The sequence below is a fragment of the Lynx canadensis genome, chromosome C2 (genome assembly GCF_007474595.2).
Source record: "Lynx canadensis isolate LIC74 chromosome C2, mLynCan4.pri.v2, whole genome shotgun sequence".
NCBI classification, from domain to species: Eukaryota; Metazoa; Chordata; class Mammalia; order Carnivora; family Felidae; genus Lynx; species Lynx canadensis.
The window spans coordinates 91,590,869-91,615,088 of NC_044311.2; the positions used below are offsets into that span (position 1 = coordinate 91,590,869).

The 24,220-nt window shown below is 38.4% G+C and overlaps 1 protein-coding gene across 7 annotated transcripts in view; it reads left to right on the plus strand.

Moving 5' to 3' along the window:
* GOLGB1 (golgin B1) overlaps positions 1 to 24,220 on the plus strand; it is an 89,492-nt gene that overhangs the window by 63,285 nt on the left and 1,987 nt on the right. For 4 of the 7 annotated variants that reach the window (XM_030329454.2, XM_030329451.1, XM_030329452.1 and 1 more), the window contains 6 exons: positions 10,712 to 10,890; positions 17,583 to 17,748; positions 17,950 to 18,087; positions 21,163 to 21,306; positions 22,083 to 22,180; positions 22,680 to 22,814. In XM_030329454.2, the coding sequence (XP_030185314.1) occupies positions 10,712 to 10,890; positions 17,583 to 17,748; positions 17,950 to 18,087; positions 21,163 to 21,306; positions 22,083 to 22,180; positions 22,680 to 22,814 (860 nt within the window). Of the gene's footprint in view, positions 1 to 9,524; positions 9,611 to 10,711; positions 10,891 to 17,582; positions 17,749 to 17,949; positions 18,088 to 21,162; positions 21,307 to 22,082; positions 22,181 to 22,679; positions 22,815 to 24,220 lie in introns of those variants that run through there. The other 3 variants (XM_030329456.1, XM_030329458.1, XM_030329457.1) reach the window with 3 other exon arrangements.

The following is a 24,220-nucleotide window of genomic DNA, read 5'->3' on the forward strand; positions in this document are numbered from 1 at the left end:
TGCTTTTTTGCCTCTTTTTTCCTTTGACTGTTTTGTTTCCTAAATTCCACATATGAGTAAAATCATATGGTATTTGTCTTTCTCTGACTGACTTATTTCACTTAGCATTATACACTCTAGACCCATTCATGTTACACATGGTGAGATTTCATTCCTTTCTGTGACTATTATTCCATTGTATATAAATACATCTTCTTTATCCACTCATCTATTGATGGACCACTTGGATTCCTTCCATATTTTAGATATTGTGTTATTGCTGCTGTAAACATAGGGATGCATGTATCTTTCTGAATTAGTATTTTTGTATTCTTTGGATAAATATCCAGTAGTAGAATTACTGGATCATATTGTAATTCTGTTCTTAATTTTTTGAGGAAATTCCATACTGTTTTCCACAGTAGATGCCATCAGTTTACATTCCTAGCAATAGTGAGTGAGGGTTCCTTTTTCTCCGTATCTTCACCAAAACTTGTTTTCTTGTGTTTTTGATTCTAGCCATTCTGACAGGTATCTCATTGTGGTTTTGATTTGCATTTCTCTGATAATTAGTGATGTTGAGCATCTTTTTATGTGTCTGTTGGCCATATGTCTTTTTTTGGAAAAATATCTGTTCATGTCTTCTGCCCTTTTAAAAATTGGATTATGTGGGGGTTTTTTGGTGTTGTTTTATAAGTTATTTATATATTTTGTATACTTACCCTTTAGTGGATGTATCATTTACAAATACCTTCTCCCATTTAGTAGGTTGTCTTTTTTTTGTTGTTGATTTTTTCCTTTGTTCTCTAGAAGCTTTTTATTTTGATGTAGTCCCAATTGTTTATATTTGCTTTTGTTTTCCTTGCCTTAGGAGACATAACTAGAAAAAATGTTGCTGGGGCCAAAGAAATTACTGCCCGTGCTCTCTTCTAGGATTTCTATAGTTTCAGTCTCACAATTAGGTCTTTAATCGATTTTGAATTTATTTTTGTGTATAGTGTAAGAAAGTGGTCCAGTTTCATTCTTTTTCATGTAGCTGTCCAGTTTCCCCAGCACCATTTGTTGAAGAGACTGTCTTTTTCCTCATTTGTCATAGATTAATTGATTAAATCATAGGTTTACTTCTGGGCTCTATTCTTTCCAATGATCAATGTGTCTGTTTTTGTGCCAGTACCATAGTGTTTTGATTATTACAGCTTTGTAGTATAGTTTGGAATCTGGGAGAGTGATAGCTCCAATTTTGTTCTTTTTCGAGGTTGGTTTGGCTATTCAGGGTCTTAGTGGTTCCACACAAATTTTAGGATTATTTATTGTAGTTTTGTGAAAAATGCTGTTGGTATTTTGATAGGGATTGCATTTGATTAAGGATTGCTTTGGGTAGTATAGACATTTTAACAATATTGGCTCTCCCAGTCCGTGAGCATAGAATGTCTTCCCATTTTTTTGTGTGTGTGTCATCTTTAATTTCTTTCATCAGTGTTTTTATAGTTTACAGAGTACAGGTCTTTCACCTCTTTGGTGAATTTTATTCCTAGGTATTTCATTATTATTGGTTGCAATTGTGAGTAGGATTGTTTTATTTATTTCTCTTTCTGTTGCTTCATTAAGTAAATAGAAATGCAACAGATTTCTGTATATCGATTTTTATTCTGTGAACTTAACTGAATTCATTTATCAGTTCTAGTAGGTTTTTGGTGGAATCTTTAGGGTTTTCTATATATAGTATCATGTAATCTGCAAATAGTGAAAGTTTTACTTCTTTCTTACCAATTTGGATGCCTTTTATTTCTTTCTCTTAATCTGATTGTTGTGGCTAAGATTTCTAGTACTATGCTGAATAAAAGTGGTGATGGTGAGAAAGGAAATCCTCATGTTGTTCCTGACCTCAGGGGAAAAGCTCTGTTTTTCCCCATTGAGTATGATGTTAGCTGTGGGTTTTTCATATAAGACCTGTATTATGGTGAGGTATGTTCCCTCTAAACCTGCTTTGCTGATTGTTTTTGTCATGAATGGATGTTGTACCTTGTCAAGTGCTTTTTCTTCAGATATTGAAAAGATCTCACATTGATTTGCAAATATTGAACCCTCCAGCATCTCAGGAGTAAATTCTGATTATGGTGAATGATTTTTTAAATATATTGTTAGATTCAGTTTGCTAATATTTTGTTGAGGATTTTTGCATCTATGCTCATCAGAGTAGTTGGCCTGTAGTTCTCTGTTTTAGTGGTGTCTTTATCTGGTTTTGGAATCAGGGTAATGCTAGCCTCATACAATGAATTCGGAACCTTTCCTTCCTCTTCTACTTTTTGGAATAGTTTAAGAACAGGGTTAACTCTTCTTTAAATGTTTGGTAGAATTCACCTGTGAAGCTGTCTGGTCCTGGACTTTTTTGTTTGTTGGGAGTTTGTTGATTACTGATTCAGTTTCTTTGCTGGTATTGGTTTGTTCAAATTTTCTGTTTCTTCCTGCTTCAATTTTGGTATATTATATGTTTATAGGAATTTATCCATTTTTTCTACGTTGCCCAATTTGTTAGCATATAATTTTTCATAATATTCTCTTATAATCCTTTGTATTTCTGTGGTGTTGGTCATTTCTTTTTTTCATTTCTGATTTTATTTGAGTTCTCTCTCTCTCTCTCTCTTTTATGAATCTCACCAATATTTTATCACTTTTGTTGATCTTTTCCAGGAACCAGCTCCTGGTTTTATTGATCTCTCCTATTGTATTTTTAGTTTCTATTTTGTTTATTTCTGCTCTAATCTTTATTTTATCCTTCCTTCTGCTGGTTTTAGATTTTTTTGTTATTCTTTTTTTAAAGATCCTTTAAATGTAAGGTTAGATTGTTTATTTGAGATTTTTCTTGCTTCTTGAGGTAGGCCTGTTTTGCTATAAACTTCCCTCTTAGAACCACTTTTGCTGCACCCCAAAGATTTTGGATCATTGTATCTTCATTTGTCTTCATGTATTTGTAAGTTTCCTCTTTGATTTCTTGGTTGACTCCTTCATTAGTAGCATGTTATATAATCTCTATGTATTTGTGTTCTTTCTAGATTTTTTCCTTGGGGTTGATTTCTAGTTTTATATGTAGCATTGTCAGAAAAGATGCATGATACCTCTTCACTCATTTTGAATTTGTTGAGACTTGTTTGTGGTCGAACATGATCTATTCTGGAGAATATTTTATGTGCACTTGAAAAGAATGTATATTCTGCTGTTTTAGGATGGAATGTTCTGAGTATGTCTGTTAGGTCCATCTGGTACAGCATGTCATTCAAGCCACTGTTTTCTTGTTGATTTTCTATTTGGATGGTCTGTCCGATTTCACTGGAGTGTTAAAGTCTCCTACTATTATTGTATTACTACTGATTACTTCCTTTATGTTGTGGGCTTCTTTATTTATTTGGGTGTGCCATGGTGGGTGCATAAATATTTACAATTGCTATATCTTGTTGGATTGTTCCCTTTATGATTATGGAGTGTCCTTCTTTGTCTCTTGTTATTGTATTTACTTTAAAGTCTATTTTGTCTGATGTAAGTATTGCTACCCTAGCTTTCCCTTGAAATCTATTTGCATGATACATGTTTCTCTGTCCCCCTCAATTTTAATCTGCAGGTATCTTTAGGTCTGAAATGAGTCTCTTCTAGACAGCATCTAGATGGGTCTTGATTTTTTATCCATTCTGTCACTGCATGCTTTTTGATTGGAGAGTTTAGTTCATTTACATTTGAGGTAGTTATTGATAGGTGTGTACTTCTTGCAAATTTGTTGCTTGTTTTACAGTTGTTTTTGTAGATCTTTTCTGTTCCTTTCTTGTTCTCTTCTCTCATGGTTTGCTGTCTTTAGTGATATACTTGGATTCATTTTATTTTTTTACATATCTATTACCAGTTTCTTGATTTGTGGTTACCATTAGGTTTATATATAACATCTTGTGCATATAATAGTCTGTATTAAGCTGATGGTCACTTAAGTTTGAACTAATTCTAAAAGTACCAAAATTTTCTCCTCTCCCCTCCATGTTTTAGGTATATAGTGTCATACTTTACATATTTGTATTTTGTGAAACCCTTGACAGGTTTTTATAGATGTACTTGATTTTACTGCTTTTGTGCTTCCTACTTTTCTTACTTCTGCTTATGGTCTTTCCTTTCCATTTGAAGAGTCCCCTTTAACATTTCTTGTAAGGCTGGTTTGGTGGTGATATATTCCTTTAAATTTCATTTGTCCTGAAACTCTATCTCTCCTTCTATTCTGAATGGTAGATAAAGCCCTTCTGGATAGAGTATTGTTTATTGCAGGTTTTTTTCTTTCAGAACTTTGAATATATCATGCCACTCCCCTGTGTCCTGCAAAGTTTCTGCCGAAAAATCAGCTGATAGTTTTATGGGCTTTCTGTTGTACGTATTGTTTTCTTTTCTCTTGCTACTTTTAAAATTCTCTCTGTATCATTAATTTTTGCCATTTTAATTACTGGTATCTTGGTGTGGACCTCCCTGGGTTGATTTTGTTGGGGGTTGTGTGTGCCTCTGGATCTGGATTTATGTGTCTTCCCCCTGATTAGGGAAATTTTTAGCTATGATTTCTTCAAATAAATTTCCTGCCCCCTTTCTCTCCTTCTTCTGGGATCCATATAATGCAAACGTTATACTTGAAGATATCACTGAGTTCCCTTAATCTATTCTCATTCTTTATTCATTTTTCTTTCTCTTGTTTAGCTTGATTGTTTTCCATTACTCTGTCTTCCAGTTTACTGATCTTTACTTCTCTTTTCTCTATTCTGCTATTTATTCTCTCTAGTGTAGTTTTAATTTCAGTTATTGAGTTCTTCCTCTCTGACTGGTTCTTCTTTTGTGTGTTTTCTGGTTTTTTGTCGAGAGTCTCACTGAGATCTTCTACTCTTTTCTCAAGTTCCATGAGTATCTTTCTGACCATTACTTTAAATCCTCTATCAGGCATATTGCTTATCTCCATTTCATTTCTCTCTCTTTGTCCTGTTCTTTCATTTGGGGCATATTCCTCTGATTCCTCAGTTTGCCTAACTCTCCATGTTTGTATCTATGTGTTAGGAAAGTCAGCAACATCAAGTCAGCTGTGGCAAGTAGTGGCCTTATCAAGAAGAGATCCTGTGGTGCCCTGTAGTGCAATGTCCCTTGTTCACCAGAACCTGGCATTTCAAGGCATTTCCTGTGTGTGTTGTGTGCACCCTCATGTTGTGGCTGAGCTGTGTTTGCCTTCAGTGTAGTGATCTGCAATGGCTCCTTTTGCCTGTTGTGGGCAGAGTTTGGTCCCTGTGTTGTTAATGGGCCCGTCTGGGGCTGTCTTGGGCTTTAGTTGGGTCAGACTAGGTGTTTGCCAGAGCTGTGATTACACTGAATTGCAGGGAGCTCTCCCTGTTTTATCCCCTGGTAGGTTTTTGTTAGTGGGTAGGGATTGTAGTCAGACCAGGTGTCTCCTCCCAGCCCATTGCTAAGGCTGCAGTCAACTACTGTGTGGTTATCTTCCCCTCTCCTTTGGACAGGAGTCACTTTGGAGTGGTATTGGCCCCTGTTGGGATTGTTTGCAGAATACCACACCTGTGGTGCCATTTTGGATATACTCCTACTGAGGCCAGGTTGCAGGGGATGAGTCTGCAGAAGAACCCAGGGGTGGGGCACAGCAATCCCAAGTGGAGAGTGTTTGTGCTGCACTGGTTCCTGCAGACATCTGCATATATGGGGGGGGGGGTGGGTGGGAGGGAAATGACACCTGCCAGCTCTTTTGTTCTTGGAGAAGTCTCCCAAAGATCCCTGGCCCTCCAGCATACACTCTGAGATTAATAGATAAATCTTCCTGTATACCCCAGGCATTTTTCAAACTGCTGCTTTTATGCTATATCTCAGCAGGGCTATTTGTTGTGCTCTTTATTGGAAAGGACTTAATTTTCTCTTGCCCTCCAGCTCTCCCAGAGCCAAGCTGTTCATCTGTAAAATTCTAGGTGGTAAGCCCCACTGATTGTAAAAACTCCAGATATTAGCTCCCTTTGGTTCTCAAAGCCAGTGTTATGAGGCTTTGTCTTCCCAGTGCAGGTCCCTGTGACTGGGGTGCCTGGTATGGGGTCTGCTCCTCTCCCTTCTCTGTTCTTGTGATGTCCTTCCTTCCCATGGACAGTCTCCTGAGTCAGCTTGGCTCCTGACTGTGTTTCTACCTTTCCTGCCAATTTTTGATGTGGTCTCTTCTGTATGTTTACCTGTGGAGTCTGTTCTGCCAGTCTTTGAGTCATTTTCAGGGTTGTTTACACTGATGTGATTGTTATCTAGTTGTATCCTTGGAACAAGGTGACTTTAGGATCCTCTGACTCTGCCATCTTTTCTGGAAGTCCCCTATACTCATTTCATTCTGAAAATGACTTGAAGTAGCATATAAAGATATGAGCAGTTTTTCACGATAATATAATGCAAGTAACTGGGAAGGAAGAGAAGATGAGGATAGGAGAGAAAAAGATTAAACCAGGAGTAAATTTAGTATCCCAAGGAGATGTCACAATATCTTTTTAGAAAGATGGGTCATCAGATTTTTTTCCAGCTTTCTGGCAGCCATCAGAAATAGGGAATTAAAAATCCATATACATGAATTACAATATCCATGTTTTAGGGAAAAGGAAGAAAGAAAAACTACTTTGTTCAATATAAGAATAGTTTATTGAGACCTGCAAGAAATTTCTTTTGTGTTTCTATAGAGAGGACCATATGAAATTGTGAAATATCCTTTACTTCTCTACAGTAAATATAATAGTTATTTCATAGGTGTTAAAAAAATTTTTTTAATGTTTATTTATTTTTGAGAGAGAGAGAGAGTGCAAGTAGGGGGAGGATCAGAGAGAGAGGGAGACACAGAATCCGAAGCGGGCTCTAGGCTCTGAGCTGTCAGCACAGAGCCCAACACGGGGCTCAAACCCACAAACGGTGAGATCAGATCTGAAGTCGGACACCCAACCAACTGAGCCACCTAGGCTCCCTATTTTATAGGTTTAATTTAGCCATTCCTTGCTGTAACTGCATAGCAAAAGAATTTTGTCTAGTTTCCTAAAGGTACTTATACAAACAGCTAAAATACAGTCCCAGACACACAGCTTCCTGATGATCTAGTCTATTCCAAGATTAATATTTAGAATATCTGGATTAGAGGAGTGAATAAAGAATATATTTAGTGCATAAAAATGTTTTTGTTTTAAAACCAAACAAAATGCTTTTCTTTTTTGTTTAAAAAAATAAAGTTATATGCACATCTATGTCACTAAATTCTGCATATCACTCAGTTCTACGTGTTTGATTAGAAAAACAGCACTCCCAACTCTGATTCTCCTCCTTCCAAGACACTTTGCTTTTAACTCTCTTATTATTTTGGTGTTTTCTCGGTATCTAAATATCATGCTGGTAATGCATCTTGAGTTTTAATTCTTTGTATTAGCTATTGACTGTCTTTTATGCTAACGGGGATTTATTTAGGTCTCTTTCCTCTCTCTGCTTCCATGGTACATATGCACATTTTCAGTATACAGCCCGTTTTCCATTCTACTGATGTAATTTGCATTCTGGTTAATTCAGTATTCAGTGTTTACATTTTTAAAAAAAAATTTTTTAACGTTTTATTTATTTTTGAGACAGGGAGAGACAGAGCATGAACAGGGGAGGGTCACAGAGAGGGAGACACAGAATCTGAAACAGGCTCCAGGCTCTGAGCTGTCAGCACAGAGCCCGACGCGGGGCTCGAACTCACGGACCGCTAGATCATGACCTGAGCTGAAGTCGGCCACTTAACCGACTGAGCCACCCAGGTGCCCCAGTGTTTACATTTTTATGACTACAAGTAAGAGCTGAGACATGTTACTTTTATTTTCCTCAGCATCTTTTTTCCCCCTTAGAGTTAATAGCTGTATTTTTGTTGTTGTTACTAGTTTTCTTTGTATTTATCAATATAATTTACCTCTAGGCTTACTGCCATTTATCCACATATCCTCTTAAGGTGTTTATTCCTATCAGTTTTGCATTTATGAAGAAAATTCTGGAGATTTTTTTTCTCGCTCTTACATGAACCAGTTGCTGTGCACTGCTAGTTTTCATCCTAGGATCTCTCCCTTCACCTGTTTCTTGTATTCGATCTCCTGTTTCTTGTATTCCAGGTCTTCCTTGTCTTGGTTTTGTGTCTTCATTTTGTTGGAAGAAATCATTTGGTAGCTCCCTAAGAAAAGATACAGGGGAGGTAAATTTATTGAAAATGTCTTTTTATCTCTCATACTTGATTGATAGTTTGGCTGGCTATAGAATTCTAGGCTGAAAATAATTCCCCTTCAAAATTGTGAAGACATTGGTCTATTGCCTTTTATATTACATTGTGGTTCAGGAGTCTAATGTTCAGATTGCTGATCCTTTATCTATAATCTATTTCTTTATCTCCTTTTCTTTTTGTCTCTCTCATTTCTTTTTGGAAATGTATAGAGTTTTTAGTCATGTATTCTGAAATTTCATGATAATGTACTTTGATGTGGATCTATTTTTATTCATCATTTTCTCTAGTCCTTTGAATCCAAGAAGTCATACTCATCAATTTTGGGAGATTCTTTTGAATTCGGTTTTACCATTTTCCCCATCCTTTTTCTCTGTTGTCTTTTTTTCTGAAAAGCCTGTTATTTAGATGTAGGACCTTCTGGATTGGCTCTATAATTTTCCTTTCTATTCTTTTTGCTATACTTTGGGAAGACTTTCTCACTTTTATCCTTAGAACCTTGTAATGAGGTTTTCATTTTTATGATCATGTTCCTAATTTCTAAGTATTTCTTTTTTTTTTTTCTTTTTCTTGTCACATAGATAGATGTTCTTATTTCTCCAAGAATAGGGGTGGTAATTTTGTTCTTTGATGTTTTCTTATAATGAATTTTTCTTTATTTTTTATTTCTGCTCTAATGTTTCTAATTTCCAATATTCTCTGTTAAATCTTCAAGTGTATTATATTCTTCCTCCTGCTAATCTCTTCTGAATTACTTTTCTTTTAGTTCTTTTCATCCCAGACTTAATGATATCCATTCTTCAGATGGGGGTTAATCCTTGAATTACTCTTCATGTTTAAGGGTAAGGTCTAAAAAGCTTGTGGATGGGGCTTACCAACTGTGAGGTTGGTGATTGCAGGGTGATCTTGCTGAACTTTTTGTGGGTGGTCCCCATGTTGTATCTTTAGTTCCTCTTGGGCTGGTCAGATTTTCTAGAGAAGACTTCTCATTTCCTGCATGGATGATAAAGGCCTGGGTGCCAGCATTGTCCAAGCTGAGTAGGGGAAAGACTTCAAGCATTCAGAAGGCATACATTGACTCAATCACCCTTGTTTTAGAGCATTACTTTTCCCTTCAGTTGTGCCTGGTATTTGATGGCCCAGAAACACTTCTTTTACCTTCTCCAAAGAATAACACTCTAGTTGTCTGTTAGAGTTAACAAAAGATATGGAAGTAAGAGGAGTATTTAGGGATGTAATTGTTTTTTAAGCAGCTTTCATCTAATTCTCCTTATTTCAGCCACCACCTTCTCCCTATCCCCATCACTATCTTTTCCAGAGGTACCTGGTGCTGTTAATTCCTGAGCCTTTTGAAGATTCTACAGAGTAAGTTCCATTGGTTCTTGGCTTTCCTTACTGCCAGCTTAAGATTTGGCTTTCCCAGATCTGTTAAGTCAGTTACCACTTACGCATCTGCTTTTCAGCTTCCAAAATTAATTTTGTTGTTGCTGACTCCTCTCTTGTTCTTCCTGTTCTTGTGTTTTATGCTTATAAAATGATGCCTTTATTGTACCTTTAATGATGTTTCTAAGAGTGGGTGAAAGAGACATGTGTTCAAGGCACCCTTTTAGCCCAGGTGTCCTGACATTATTTCTTACTACCAAGCTTTTAAAGAGTACTGGGGATAAATAATTTGAAGATATATCTGGAATGTAGGTAGAGAGTTTTGTTAATTAAAGGCAAGTCCACCATCATTATATGACCATCATCATTATTACCATCACCACCATAACCATCACCACTACCACCATTAATTTCGTCAGTTAATTCTCATAATCTAATGAGAAGTACTATAAGGAAGGTAAGGGAAATTTTATAGGTAAGGGAAATTAAGGCTTAGAGGGTGTGAGGAATGTACATAGGGTCACACAACCTATGTGGGCGGGATGTTGGACCCTCAAAGCCTAAGTACTCTTATTAATCCCTGGGCCTGGGCATCACTGCCTTCTTTTCACAGTCAACATTAGCTAAGCTAGAGTTAAGGTTGATATCCATGTAAGAAAGTTTAAAAGCCTAAGCAGGGCACAGGGCTAAATAGAAAGTCAATCCATCTTTACATTTCTTGTTCTGCGGAGGTACCACCCATAAAGAAACTGTAGGTCCTCTAGGTCTGTCCTATGTCCAGGTTGTAGATCTAGAATCAACTGGGGACCTCAGGAGCAGGAGGCTGGGGTACAAGTTGCAGGAATGGTCAGGCCCTATAGCCTTGATGGCAGCTCCATCATACTTGATGGGGTGATTCCCACCAGCCTGGCTGCCTATATTTCACCATTTTAGAGATTCATGTTGCAAATATATGTCAGTGAACCTGTTAGGTGCTGATAGTCTGTCGTGGTGTCTGACTGACTTAGCAGGGAGCTGCTGATGACTTACAGCTGGGTGAATGAGATGTGATGAATCACCCTGTTACTTTCCCTTTGGTTAAAGCTGAAGGAATTGAAGAATCTGCAGCAGCAATACTTACAGATTAACCAAGAAATCACTGAGTTACGTCCACTGAAGGCTCAACTTCAGGAGTATCAAGATAAGACAAAAAATTTTCAGATTATGCAAGAAGAGCTAAGGCAGGAAAATCTCTCCTGGCAACATGAGCTGCATCAGCTCAGGTATGATAATCCCTGCTTTTTGACTGTTTTTCTTTTAGTTTTCTTTTTTTTTTTTAGCTTTTTATTATAAAATATAGTTTTATAAGAAGTTACAAAAATAATACAGAGAGCTCCTGTATACCTTTCACCCAGTTTCCTCTAATGGTAATATCTTACATTACTATAGTATACCCAAATTAGGAAATGACATGGGTGTGAGTCATAGACCTTTTTCAGATTTCATCAATTTTATGTTCACTTACATATGTATGTGTGTGGTATGTGTGCATAGTTCTGTGCAACTTTATCATATGTGTAAATAAATGTAATCATCATTGAAAATAGTCACTTCCTCACCCTCCCATGCCAATATCCTACTCTGGCAACCACTAATCTGTTCTCCACCTCTATCATTTTGCCATTTTGAGAATTTTTTAAAAGTTTTTATTTAAATTCCAGTTAGTTAAACATACATCATTTTAAGTGGAATCCTACAGTATGTAACCTTTTGAAATCAGCTTTATTCACATATCATAAATGCCTTTGAGGTCCATCAACATTGTGTATCAATAGTTCATTCTTTTTATTGATGAATAGTATTCCATGGTATGAATATACTGCTTTAACCATTCACACGTGAGTGTTGCTTCTCATTTTTATGTGTTATTAATAAAGCTGCTATAACCATTTGTGTATAGGTTTTTATGTGGAAAATAAGTTTTCATTTCTCTGAGATGTTTGTCCAGGAGTGCAAATGCTAGGTTGTATGGTAAGTGTCTGTTTAGTTTTTTAAGAAATTATAAAACTATATTCCAGAAGGACTGTACTATTTTATATTCCTAGCAGCAATATATGAATGATCTAGTTTGAATATTGAATGCTGTATTCTTGTCAGCATTTGATATTGTGACTGTATCATAGTTTTTTAGTAGATACGCCATGCTATCCCAGTGTGGTTTTAATTTGCATAATGGCTAATAATGTTGAAAATTTTTTTGTTGCTTATTTGACATGCATATGTTCTTTTTAATGAAATGTCTGTTCATGTGTTCTGTCCATTTTTTATTTGGGTTGTTAATTTTTTTTTTACTGTTGAGTTTTGAGCGTTCTTTATATGTTTTAGGTACAAGTTCCTTATCAGATACGTGGCTTGCAAATATTTTCTCCTAGTCTGCAGCTTATCTTCTCATTCTTCTCAATGTCTTTTTAATTTTGATGAAATCCAATTTAATGATTATTTTTCTCTATTTGCAAATTCAGTAATTTCAGTTGTTCTAGCTTCATATTCACTGATTCTTGACTTTTTTTCTTCATCACTTCTATTCTGCTGTTGAACCCATGGAGTTATTAGCTTTTGTTTTGGATATTATATTTTTCAGTTCTAAGATTTCAGTCTTCTTTGTATCTTCTATTTCTTTGCTGAGGTTTTCTCTTTTTTTAAGTGAAGTATAATTGACATACAATGTTACATTAGTTTCAGCTGTACAACATAGTGATTCAACAATTATATACATTATGCAGTGCTCACTGTGATAAGTGTAGTTACCATCTGTCACCATACAAAGTTATTACAATATTATTGATTATATTTCCTATGCTGAACTTTTCATTCCTGTGACTTATTTGTTTTATAACTGGTAGTTTCTGCCTCTTAATCCTCTCACCTATTTTGCCATCCCTCCTCCACCCCCTCCCCTCTGGCAATCACTGGTTTGTTCTCTGTATTTATGAGTCCATTTCTTTGTTTGTTGTTTTTCAGATTCCACATATAGGTGAAATCATATGGTGTTTGTCTCATTTTCTGTCTGACTTACTTCGTTTAGCATAATACCCTCTAGGTCCATCCATGTTGTTGTGAATGACAAAATTTCCTTCTCTTTTTAGTTCAGTAATATTCCTGTCTGTGTGTGTGTGTGTGTGTGTGTGTGTGTGTGTGGTGTGTGTGTGTGTGTGTGTACCAGATCTTCTTTACCCATTCATCTGGCAATGGACACTTGAGTTGCTTCTATATCTTTGCAGTTGTAAATAATGCTGCAGTAAACATAAGGATGCATATATCTTTTTGAATTAGTGTTTTTGTTTTCTTTTGGAAAATACCCAGAAGTGGAGTTACTGGGTTGTATGGTATTGTGTTTTTCATTTTTTGAGGAACCTTTGTACTGTTTCATATAGTGGCTGTACCAGTTTATATTCCCAGTAACAGTGCATGAAGTTTCCTTTTTCTCCACATCCTCACCAATACTTAACTATTTCTTGTCTTTATGATAATAGCCATTCTGACTGCTATGAGGTGATACCTTATTGTGGTTTTGATTTGCCTTTCTCTGAAGATTATGATGCTGAGCATCTTTTCATGTGTCTGTTGCCCATCTGAATATTTTCTTTGGAGAAATGTGAAGCATTCTGTATTTTCATTTGTTTCCAGTGTGTTAGTAATTGCTTGTCAAAGCATTTTTGTGGTGGCTGCTTTAAAATCCTTATATAATTCTATACATTTAATTCAACATCTGTGTCATTTCAGTGTTGTAATCTGTTAATTTTCTTTTCTCAGACAAGTCATAACTTCCCTGGTTCTTAGTATGATGAGTGATTTTCAGTTGTATCTTGAACATCTTGGAGATGATATGACTCTCAATCTTACTTAAATTCTCTGCTTTAAGTAGGCTTCCACTGCTAGATGGAGGGTGCAGCCCAGTGGGCTGTCTGCTCAGCCTTCATTGTTACCCCAGGAGAAGAGGTGCCTTGATACTGCCAGGAAGAGACAGCTGCCCAGGTTCCCCATTTGTACTTCATTGACACTGCACTTGGTGGGGAGTAGTGCATCAGTATTGTTAGGTGAGAATACAAGTCCAAGGTCCATACATGGACTCCATTGATACCATTGGGGGTGGCAGGTTTTGGAGAGAGGCATTTCATTATCACTGGACAGTGGGGGAAAATATAGGTTCCTCATTCAGTCCCTACTGACATTGCAGGAAGGTGGTTGAATAGGTAGACATCTACTCCTCTTGTTACCCCTGGTCCAGAAGTCCAAAGTCCAAACTTTCTGTTGACCTCTTCTGATACTACCTGCACAGGGACAGGGAACCTGTCTCTGATACTACCTCTGCTTTGTTACCTTGTTATGGGTAGAGGTAGATGTCTAGACCCCACATGTTGTCTACATTGACACTATGGTGGGGTGTAGGTGGGGGCAGTCAGAGTCACCTCTTTTCCACTGGGTAGTAGTGATAGTCCAGGGTACTTTGGCCTTTTCTGACACCACCCAGCAAGGAGGGTGAATTACACCTAGTTATCTCTAGGCAAAGATATAAGTCTGCTCTTTCCACTAGGATTTTGTTGATTTGGGATGGAGGTGCTGTGGTTTTTCCATGATGTTCACCTAGAATAGAGTGATTACTGTCTTTAATATTTGCCTCACTAGGCTTTTGGCAAGCGGTCTTTTGGCAAGTGGGAGCAAACTTTACTTGGTACTCACTGGTGTTTCTAGATTGTTGGATCCTTCTTCACCCAGTTTGGGATATATAAAATTCAAAAAGAAAAACCAGCAAATTCAATGCTGTGTCATTTCTCATGTCCTGGGGTCCCTAGTTGGTCCAATTTCTTCTCTCCATGTTTCTGGGTCTTCCTGTGTTTGTTTTTATACATAATTCCCAGGGTTTTTATCTATACTTAGTGGGGGAAATAAGGAGATATGCATCCACTCCTGCTTGTCTGTATCCAGAAATCCAAGCCCTTTTCTTTTAAAGATGAATAATAGTGTTATATGGTACTATTAGAGCAGAAAAAAATATAATAAGAACTGTACTTCTGGCTGGTTTTTAAATTCAGTGTTTCTAACAAATTTGATCCAAAAAGAAAGGTAAAGAAGAAATGCTTAGCAGTATGTAAAAACAAATCCTGTTGTTGCAACCTCACTGTTGGAACTTTATTGCTGTTACAAATCCAAAACTTTCAAAGTTTGGTACTAAAAGAAGAATCTCCGTGTTGGAAAGTACTGCTAATCGTGCAGCACCTGTTTTGTCTCACCTGCTGCTATCGGCAAGTGAATACAGAGAATACAGGTGGAGTCTAGATTCCTATCCAACTTACAGAGGGGCTACCATCGTGGCAGTTAGCAATATAATAAAAGTATTGTTGGAATGGCCCTAAGGCAGCTCTTAATGTGCAGACACAAGAGATTTGTTCCTTCACCAATCCTAGATAACATACATTTTGCTAACGTGGCATTTCAAAATAAACCTTAAGCCAGCTTTACAGAGCTTTGTAGAACTTGGTAATTTAAATTTTGCACAGTAAAATTACATCTAAAAGGTTTTCATATTTAACATCTTATTGACTTTCTTGTAAGTGAACATATATATAACCTATTTCATGGAGTTGGTAGCCTCTCCAAATAATAAAAGTACACATTTTTAACCAAATGATGATTGCAAAGGTAAAAAAATTGAATTTTTGCTCTCTGGGAACACAAGTTTCTTCTGTTTATTCTTTCTGGAGTTGAATCTCAAGAGAAAAAATGAATTGCTCCGTTTCAGCTTTATCTCCCCCCACTCATTCCCTGCCCAGGGAATAGCTACCCTGAGTTTATTCTGTTAGAGTCTTTTAGAATCAGTGCATTATCAAGAGATCAGGATCTCGGTGTATCTTTTTCCAAATGCATAGTAAAACTGACCTTTGAATTTAGGGATCTCCAAAGATGATTGGAACCATATGGGAGACATCAAGTTGATGCTCCCATATTATCTCCAGGTCACCTGGAACTACAAATATATTAAGTGTCCAGTTATCAGTATAAACTTAAGAGCTGCAAAGCTCTAAAGGCTTATTTTCTGTAGACACCTCTTCCCTTTTAAATTTCCTGAAAGGGCATTCTAAAAGGATACTTTCCTTATAGAGTTGAATCTTAGAGAAGAGAAAAAAATGATTTCTGGTCTGTTGATTTTTTTTCCCCCTCATTCTGTCTCTTGACCTTCCACAGTTGAGCAATTTTGAAGAAAAGTAAAATTATATCTCAAGTGAATGTGAGTAAATTGGGGGGAGGAAAGGAAGATATTTTACTTCACATTTAGAAGGAAGAAGAAAATGAAGACACAGGTTTGATTCCCAGACTTTAGGACCAGGTTTTTTTAGCTGAATATTTTCAGGGCTCTCTGTCTTTTGCTCTTGATATACTTGGGGGAAATTAGCTTTTCAAATATGAAAAGGCTGGAACATCTTGTTTAAACCTCTGTTAGCCTCAGGGTTGGCTTATTAGGAGAGCCTGGATTTATACCATAACCTTTCTCTTCCCCTTGTAGCTACTGGTTTGCTCATTCTGCTCTGGTTCCTGTGCTCTCTTACATAAGGGGTAAGTGAGGTATAACCCTGTAATGGCTGAGTTACATGAATAATCGGCTTTGTTTCTTAGGCCCTATTCTCCTTTGGGCGTCTCTTTCCATGCCATCACCACCTTCCAGAAAAATGGCAGCTTGAAGCTTTTTATGGAAGATTATGGTCTTTCTTCTGCATTATGCTCTTAAATTGTTCTCTCTCATTTTTTCACAAATATCAAAGAAAGTGTTGAAAGTTCCTGTGTCTTTTACATATAGTGACCTTGTAATAAAATTTCATTTTAGTTTCTAAGTTTTGGCTCTGCCTTTTTGAAAAAATTTTGACTGTATTCCAACTCACTTATTAGCAAAGCAGTATTATTTCATAACAGGTATTTGCCATTTAGAAAAGAAGGGACCATTGTACCTTTTTTCTAAAGTGAAAGACAAAAAAAAAGTCAGATTCAATTCAAACAAAATCTTGTATTATTGGGACAAATAGAGACATGGGCATTATTTAAAGTGAAGAGACACTGAAGAAATTTGATTACAATTCTAATGAGTTCTTCTAGACAGTACAGAGAGAAGTAGAACTAAAGAATATGACAGAGACGCAGTTTTTGCTAGTACTACAAAAAATTAGCTGGGATCAGAAAGAAGCCTTCCTCTTGGCTAACTTTAGGGAATAAAAATATCAGCAGCTCATATTTGTTGGGTGATTATGATGTGGCAGGCTCTGTGTCTGGTGCATGGCATACAGTGTCTCATTCAATCCTCAGAATTATCTTCAGGAATAGATATGTATTCCCATTTCACCAGTGAAACTCAGAGAGATTAAGAAACTTTACTCAGGGTCTGATGCCTAGTTTATGATAGAGCCAGCATTTGAACCCAGTTCCTGCAAGACTCTACAGTTGTATTTTTGTCACTATGACATTAGACTGCATCTGGCACTACCTTTCCGAAGAATTACAGTAGTTTCCCATTGCTTATAAAGTAAGCTTTATTTAGCATGCACTCAGTGCCCCACATGATCCAACCTCACTTCTCCATCCTCATTCCTACCCTATCCACTTTACATGCTACTCCACTTCCAAATTCAGTGTGTGTGTGTGTGTGTGTGTGTATGTGTGTGTGTGTGTTCATTTTTGTGCCTTTTGTTCAGTATGTTCCTGGAACCTGGAATGTTTTTCTATAAAATCATCCTTGGTCTTGCCAGTTGGAATTCTTTTCTTAGTTCAGCTTCATCATCTTGCTGTACAGTTCAATTTATAATATAAATTTCAATTTGGTTACATATTTACTACATCTCTACAACCCATGCTACTGTTTTGAATATGTAATTATTCATCCTTGTCCCACAAGTATTTTTTGCCTATGATCATTTCATGTGTTTTGTAGGGTGGAGAAGAGCTCCTGGGAAACCCAGGAGAAGAGAATGAAGGAACAGTACCTTATGGCTATCTCAGATAAAGATCAGCAGCTCAGTCATCTACAGAATCTTATAAGGGAATTGAGATCTCCTTCCTCCCCTACTGAGGCCCTCAAAGTACAGTACCAAAGACAGGTGAGTAATTTCAGTGCTGATTGCTACTTAGAGATAACCATCACCCAGGAAGAATCAGCTTCCTGCAAGCCAAGTGCCCATCTACCACTCTTGGACAAGCTGTCTTGTGACATCCTATGAAGTGGACAGAATTTACTGAGGGAAGGAATTAAGCATAAACAGCATTGGGAGGGAATTTCATCAGTGTTTGTATCCTGGCAGGCATCCCCAGAGACATTGGCATCCCTAGATGGATCACAAAATCTAGTTTATGAGACAGAACTTCTTAGGACTCAGCTCAATGACAGCTTAAAGGAAATTCACCAAAAGGAATTGAGAATTCAGCAACTAAACAGTAAGGTAAGTGTTTCCTACTAGACTAAAATTCAATTTCTTAGTTCCATGACCAGAAGCAAGGTCGTAAGTAGGAACTGATTAAGCCTGGGTTTTAGCTATAGCATATCTTAGGACGCAGAAGATTTACCTTTCTTGGAGCCTGGGTTGCTCCCCTCAAAGCACAGATATGGGACCATATCCACTTCCTCATCCTTGGAGTGTCCTTGGGAATGATTGGTGAAATCTATTCAATAAGAATAAAAAATAAAAAAATCCAACTCTTTTAGGAAGGCTTGCTCCCCAGCATTCTCTCCCCATCTGTATCCCTTGTTAGTAATATTGAGGTAACTCCCCACAAATCCTCCAACACCTTCCTCTCTGTTTCCCATCAATGTGCATCAGGAAAATGTCTCCAGGAGGAAGCTTTTCAGATGTGATTAGATAGCAGGGATAGAGGTGAGAGGGCTGCTCTTTGTTCCACTCCATTTGTAGGCTTCTTCACTGGTGTCTAACATTCTGGAACTAAAGAAGCCAGATTTTCCCCAAACCCCAGCCATGCCATTCTAGACACTCTAAGGAAGCATGCTGGAGTAGATAGGATGTATTTCTGTAGGGAAGAGCCACTTTTGCCATCTGGTCCCTAGAGCCAATCTCGCCAAGGCAAGATTTTTTTTTTTAATGTTTTTTTAACGTTTATTCAGTTTTGAAAGAGAATGAGACAGAGCATGAACAGGGGAGGGGCAGAGAGAGAGAGGGAGACACAGAATCTGAAGCAGGCTCCAGGCTCCAAGCTGTCAGCACAGAGCCTGACGTGGGGCTAGAACCCACAAACTGTGAGATCATGACCTGAGCTGAAGTCGGACGCCCAATTGACCAAGCCACCCAGGTGCCCCTCACCAAGGCAAGATTATTCTTGGAAGAAAATTATTCTTGGAAGCCTTTTCTTTCAGCCTTTTTACATCTTTTTCAATATTGAGAGGTATTTGTTTGTTTGTTTGTTTGTTTTTGTACAGTTTGAACTGTTCACTGTTGCCAGGAAAATTAATTTTTGTTTGTTAGGAGACTATAATACTCTGTCTCAGAACCCAGTAGTTATCATTGTACCCAGTAGTCATGTCTACCCCTGTCTTCAAATTAGTATTGCTTCTCAAACGTTTATATCCTTTTCTTTGCTCACTTGTCATACTCCCCCCAAAAAACCATAACCTGGTTCACTTCCCTTGCTGAACCCGCAGATGGGATGCCATCATGCAGTAGGGAGACCTTAGACTTGGAATCAAGAACCATACTTGAGTCCTGGTCTGTCATCTATTAGCTACATGTTGTTGGGCATGTCACTGATCGTCTCTTGTTTGTCATTTATGAACGGGGACAGAAATCATTCCTCTACCTCTCTCAAATCAGATGATACTTTAAAAAGTACTTTGTTGGGGCGCCTGGGTGACTCAGTCAGTTGAGTGTCCAACTTCGGCTCAGGTCATGATCTCATGGTTCCTGGGTTTAGGCCCTACATCGGGCTCTGTGCTGACAGCTCGGAGCCTGGAGCCTACTTCGGATTCTGTGTCTGCCTCTCTCTCTGCCCCTGCCCCCTTTGTGCTCTGTCTCTCAAAAAATAAACAGACATTAAAAAAATTAAATTTAAATTAAATAGATGAAAAATAAAATAGAAAATAAAAAAAATAAAAATTACTTTGTAAACTTGCTTTTCAGAGGTAAGGTTATTTGTTGTGATTTTTATTTTGGCTATGCAAATATTTTTGTTATACCATGTGGATTTCTTATTCTAGTTTTCTGTGAGTATCAAATGTCCTTCCCATCCAGCCAGAGTATCTCTAGAAAAATTTATCTTCTCTTTGAACATTGAGTCCACTTTTTCACACAAGTACTAACTCAGAATAATTACAAAAGGAATACTCAGGGAAAGATTGAACATGCGTCCAGGTACACTGGTTTCCCTTCACATAATGCATACAGTCCTACAGCAGGGACTTTGGAGAAGTATCTCTGATTGTTAATATTTCTAGGTGTTAATCATAACTAAAACTTGAAACCTGACAAGGCTGCAAGTGAGGAATTAGAATTGTAGTTCCAGGGGATTGAATTCAAGTCATCGTAGGAGCTACAATGGGTAAATTTTTCATTCAATAGAAAAAATAATTTTCTGGTTTTTGACCTGGTAAAAACTGGCGTGGGCTGCTCTGTCAGGTGGTGAGCACTCCTGACACTGGACATGTTCAAGGAAAGACTGAATAACTACCTCTTAGGTAGTAAAGGAAGGTCCTGCTTTGAGTGACTGAAATATTTCCACCTGTGAGAGTCTGTGCTCCCAGTATAGTTTCTTACATGTACATAGAAATTTAGGATTTCTTCTGTGTCTCCCACCTACCACCCATGATAATTTCTTTTTCTACCTTCTTGACAACTTGTAACTCTCTGCAGCATTGAGGAATCTGCCCAGTACTGTGGTTGTGTGAATTTTTAGGTAACAGCTCTATCTCTTATCAACTTTTTTTTTTTTTAATTTTTTTTTTTTCCAACGTTTATTTATTTTTGGGACAGAGAGAGACAGAGCATGAACGGGGGAGGGGCAGAGAGAGAGGGAGACACAGAATCGGAAACAGGCTCCAGGCTCTGAGCCATCAGCCCAGAGCCTGACGCGGGGCTCGAACTCACGGACCGCGAGATCGTGACCTGGCTGAAGTCGGACGCTTAACCGACTGCGCCACCCAGGCGCCCCATCAACTTTTAAGGATTATAGTCATTTGTGAGTTATTTCATCTTGGACCCAACCTGCTATCTTTCTCCTTTACATACCTGGAATAGTTTGTACTATCAGATTGCTTGTGGGTTTCTGCTTTCTGGTTTCCCAGTCAATGTACTAGGCACCACAAATAGTTTCCTACCACTTCTCCAGAATTATTTTCCTTTTTCAGTTGAAAAATTCTGAGTTTTCTCAGTTTGAAGGAACACACAATGCTCTTGTTACTATTATTGAAATAAAGGTCTTGGATTAAAAAAAAAATTAGATCCTTGAAACTCCAAGAGTCTTCCTAAGCACTGCTTCTTGTGAAACAGTCCTTCCCCTCTCCACTGTTGCAGTTCTCTCAACTACTCGAAGAGAAAAATACCCTTTCAATACAGCTCGGCGATACCAGTCAGAGTCTTCGTGAGAACCAGCAGCACTACACTGACCTTTTTAATCACTGCGCAGTCTTGGAGAAGCAGGTCCAGGAGCTGCAAGCGGTGAGCTGGAAGGCGGCGAGAGGCTGGGAAAAGTGTTACAAAATTGAGTGCAAATGGGAAAGCATAAAGAGCAGCATGGGAGAGGCTGGTGCCTCAGGCTGAAGATTAATTAGGTGTGATGGAAGAGAGGAGAGCATTCGCTGAGATGGGAATAAGGCCTAGAAAAATTAAAGAGTGAAGGGATTAGAAGGACAAAGATCAGTGAGATGGTGGGAGAGAAATCAAAAAGTGAGTGGGAAACTGATGACTGAGGCTTTAACTCTGTCACTAAGACTGTGGATTTGGCTTCAAGAAATAAGAAAGCTGTAGGAAGATTTGGCCCTGAGAAACAAAATAGGTGGGGCTGGTGACACAGCCTAGCGGTGTGTACTGTTGAAGCTGGGAGGTAGTGAGAATTAGCATGGAGATGAATAGGACAGGGAAGGAGGAGAAGGTTTGGGAGTAGTCGAACAATGGAAGGATCAGAGTAGCTTTTGGAAAATCCATGAGCCTCCACTAGAAAAAAAGCAGATTTCAGCGGTAAGCCTTTAAAATTTTAATAAGAGAGATTAAAAAATGATTATCTGGGAGAAAATCTAATCAAGAGTTGCAGGTAGGAGATTAATCTCTTAGAGCAGAAGATTCTCACTTCTGACTCTGTACTTGAAGAGAACGACAAGAGGAGTGTTCTTCTCCAGGGTGTCTCATTCTCTCTGGTGTTCAGTGAGTTCTCATTTTGCCCAAGTGATTTCTTAAGTGCTTTCATCTCTGAATTACTAAACTTATTCTTCTTCTAGGGGCCACTGAATATAGATGTTGCTCCAGGAGCTCCCCAGGAAAAGAATGGAGCTCACAGGAAGAGTGATCCTGAGGAACTGAGGGAGCCACAGCTCAGGTAGGGGAGCAGCCCTCAACCCTGGTGCACACACTAGTGTACAGAAATGGACAGTCATCTAGATGGAACTGGAGCCCAGAGTATGGGTTTAATATGACTTCTTATCAGCCTCACCGGATTGGTGTGAGGATTAAATTGTACCAACTATAATAACAAATTTGTGAAGTTGAAAGTTTGTCAGGCAATGGGAGCACACCTGCGCGCACACCTGCGCGCGCACACACACACACACACACACACACCACTAATCCTGTGGTATTCAAATGAAAGATATGCAGTCAATCTCTAAAATCTCTAAGGCATTCTCTGCAACTTATTTCAACAGCTACACTTTTAAAATGTTCTTTTTTTAAAAAAATCTTTTCCCCTTCCTATTTTTTGTTTGTATAAACGTCTATACATTTTCCTGCTTTATAATCTTACGAAGGCTTTGAATCCCTTGTGTCAGCAACTATGTTCTGCACCTACTGATGCTGTTTGATGTCCTTTTATTTTGAAGCTTTTCTGAAGCCCAGCAGCAGCTGTGCAACACTAAACGAGAGATGAGCGAATTGCGGAAGCTGCTGGAAGAAGAACGAGACCAAAGAGTGGCTGCTGAGACTGCCCTTTCTGTGGCTGAGGAGCAGATCCGGCGGTAAAGGACTGAGGGAGATAACCTCTGTTCACTTCTCATCCTTTCTGATTACACTGGGTACACTTCAGTGGCCAGACTTGGGAATAATTAGGATCTAATCCCATCTTGAGATGGGTGCTGCAGTGAAGTTTGGGGTCAAGATAAGCTACATTAGTCTAAGCTCAGCCCTTCCACAGTGTCCTCTTCGGCCCTGATGCAGAATGCAGATGTAGGCAGCTGATCAAGTGCAGCCTGCCTAGGCCCCACACTCTGCCATGTTAGAGCTTCTTTCACATGTACTGTGTAGTGTATGTGGAACTAAGCGCACTTGTTATTTCTTTTTAAAGAAATTTATTTTGAGAAAGAGTGAGTGAGTGGGAGAGGAGCAGAGAGAGGGAGAGAGAGAATCCCAAGCAGGCTCTGCACTGCCAGCATGGAGCCCAATGCGGGGCCCCGAACCCACAAACCATGAGATCATGACCTGAGTTGAAATCAAGAGTTGGACGCTTAGCAAACTGAGCCACCCACGCACCCCCAGTGGACTTGTTATTTAAAAGCAGCCAATGCTGTTTGGTTCACCAATATTTACAAACATTTCATTTTTCCTCGGCCTAGCCTACAGAAGCTGACATACTGACCTGCATAGTGCCAGACTTTGCTGTTCCAGGTCAGGGCTGTCCCTGAAAAGCTTATCATCTGGAGGAACAGACGCAGAAGGTGTACTGTGCAGTCAGCCTGACTCACAGGAAAACTGGCATGATGGAGCTAGACTGTACTCACTCAGTTTCTCCTTCCAGACTCACAAATCAGATTAAAATATTCTTTCTTTCCAGGAGAAAATTCGGTGACCTGCAATGAGAGGCCAGGAGTGTTAGACTAATGGACATCCCTTCATATGGAGGAGTGGAGAGTTCCATCCTTCCCACCATGATTAAAAAGTGCATACCTATAGGCAAATGTTTGTTCAAATGTGCTATGTTACCGCAGCCCCTTTGATGCAGTTCATGTTTTTTGAGAAACCATTGAATGGAAAAAGGCAGCTTCTTTATTACATAGAGCAGTGCCAGTATTAAATCAGCAAAAAATGAAGAAGCAGTAGAGGCTGGCAGTTCAGTTTAATTCTAAGAACCTCACAAAAATCTTTCTTGGATGCTTTTGCCTAATTAGTCTTTGGTAAATGAAAAAACAATTTAATGAGTTTCTCTGGTGTATTGGAAAAAAAAATAAACAAAAAACAGACATGAGGTTTAGAGACAAACCTGGGTTTTGAATTCTGGCTTGGCCTGTTACTGACTGTGCCACCATGGACAAGACAACATTACTTTGAAGATAGTAACACCAACCTCTAACCTGAGGATTAAATATATGTACAGCACCCAGTCCAGCATCTGATACATAGTAGGCAATTAATTCCTGGTAGTTATCCT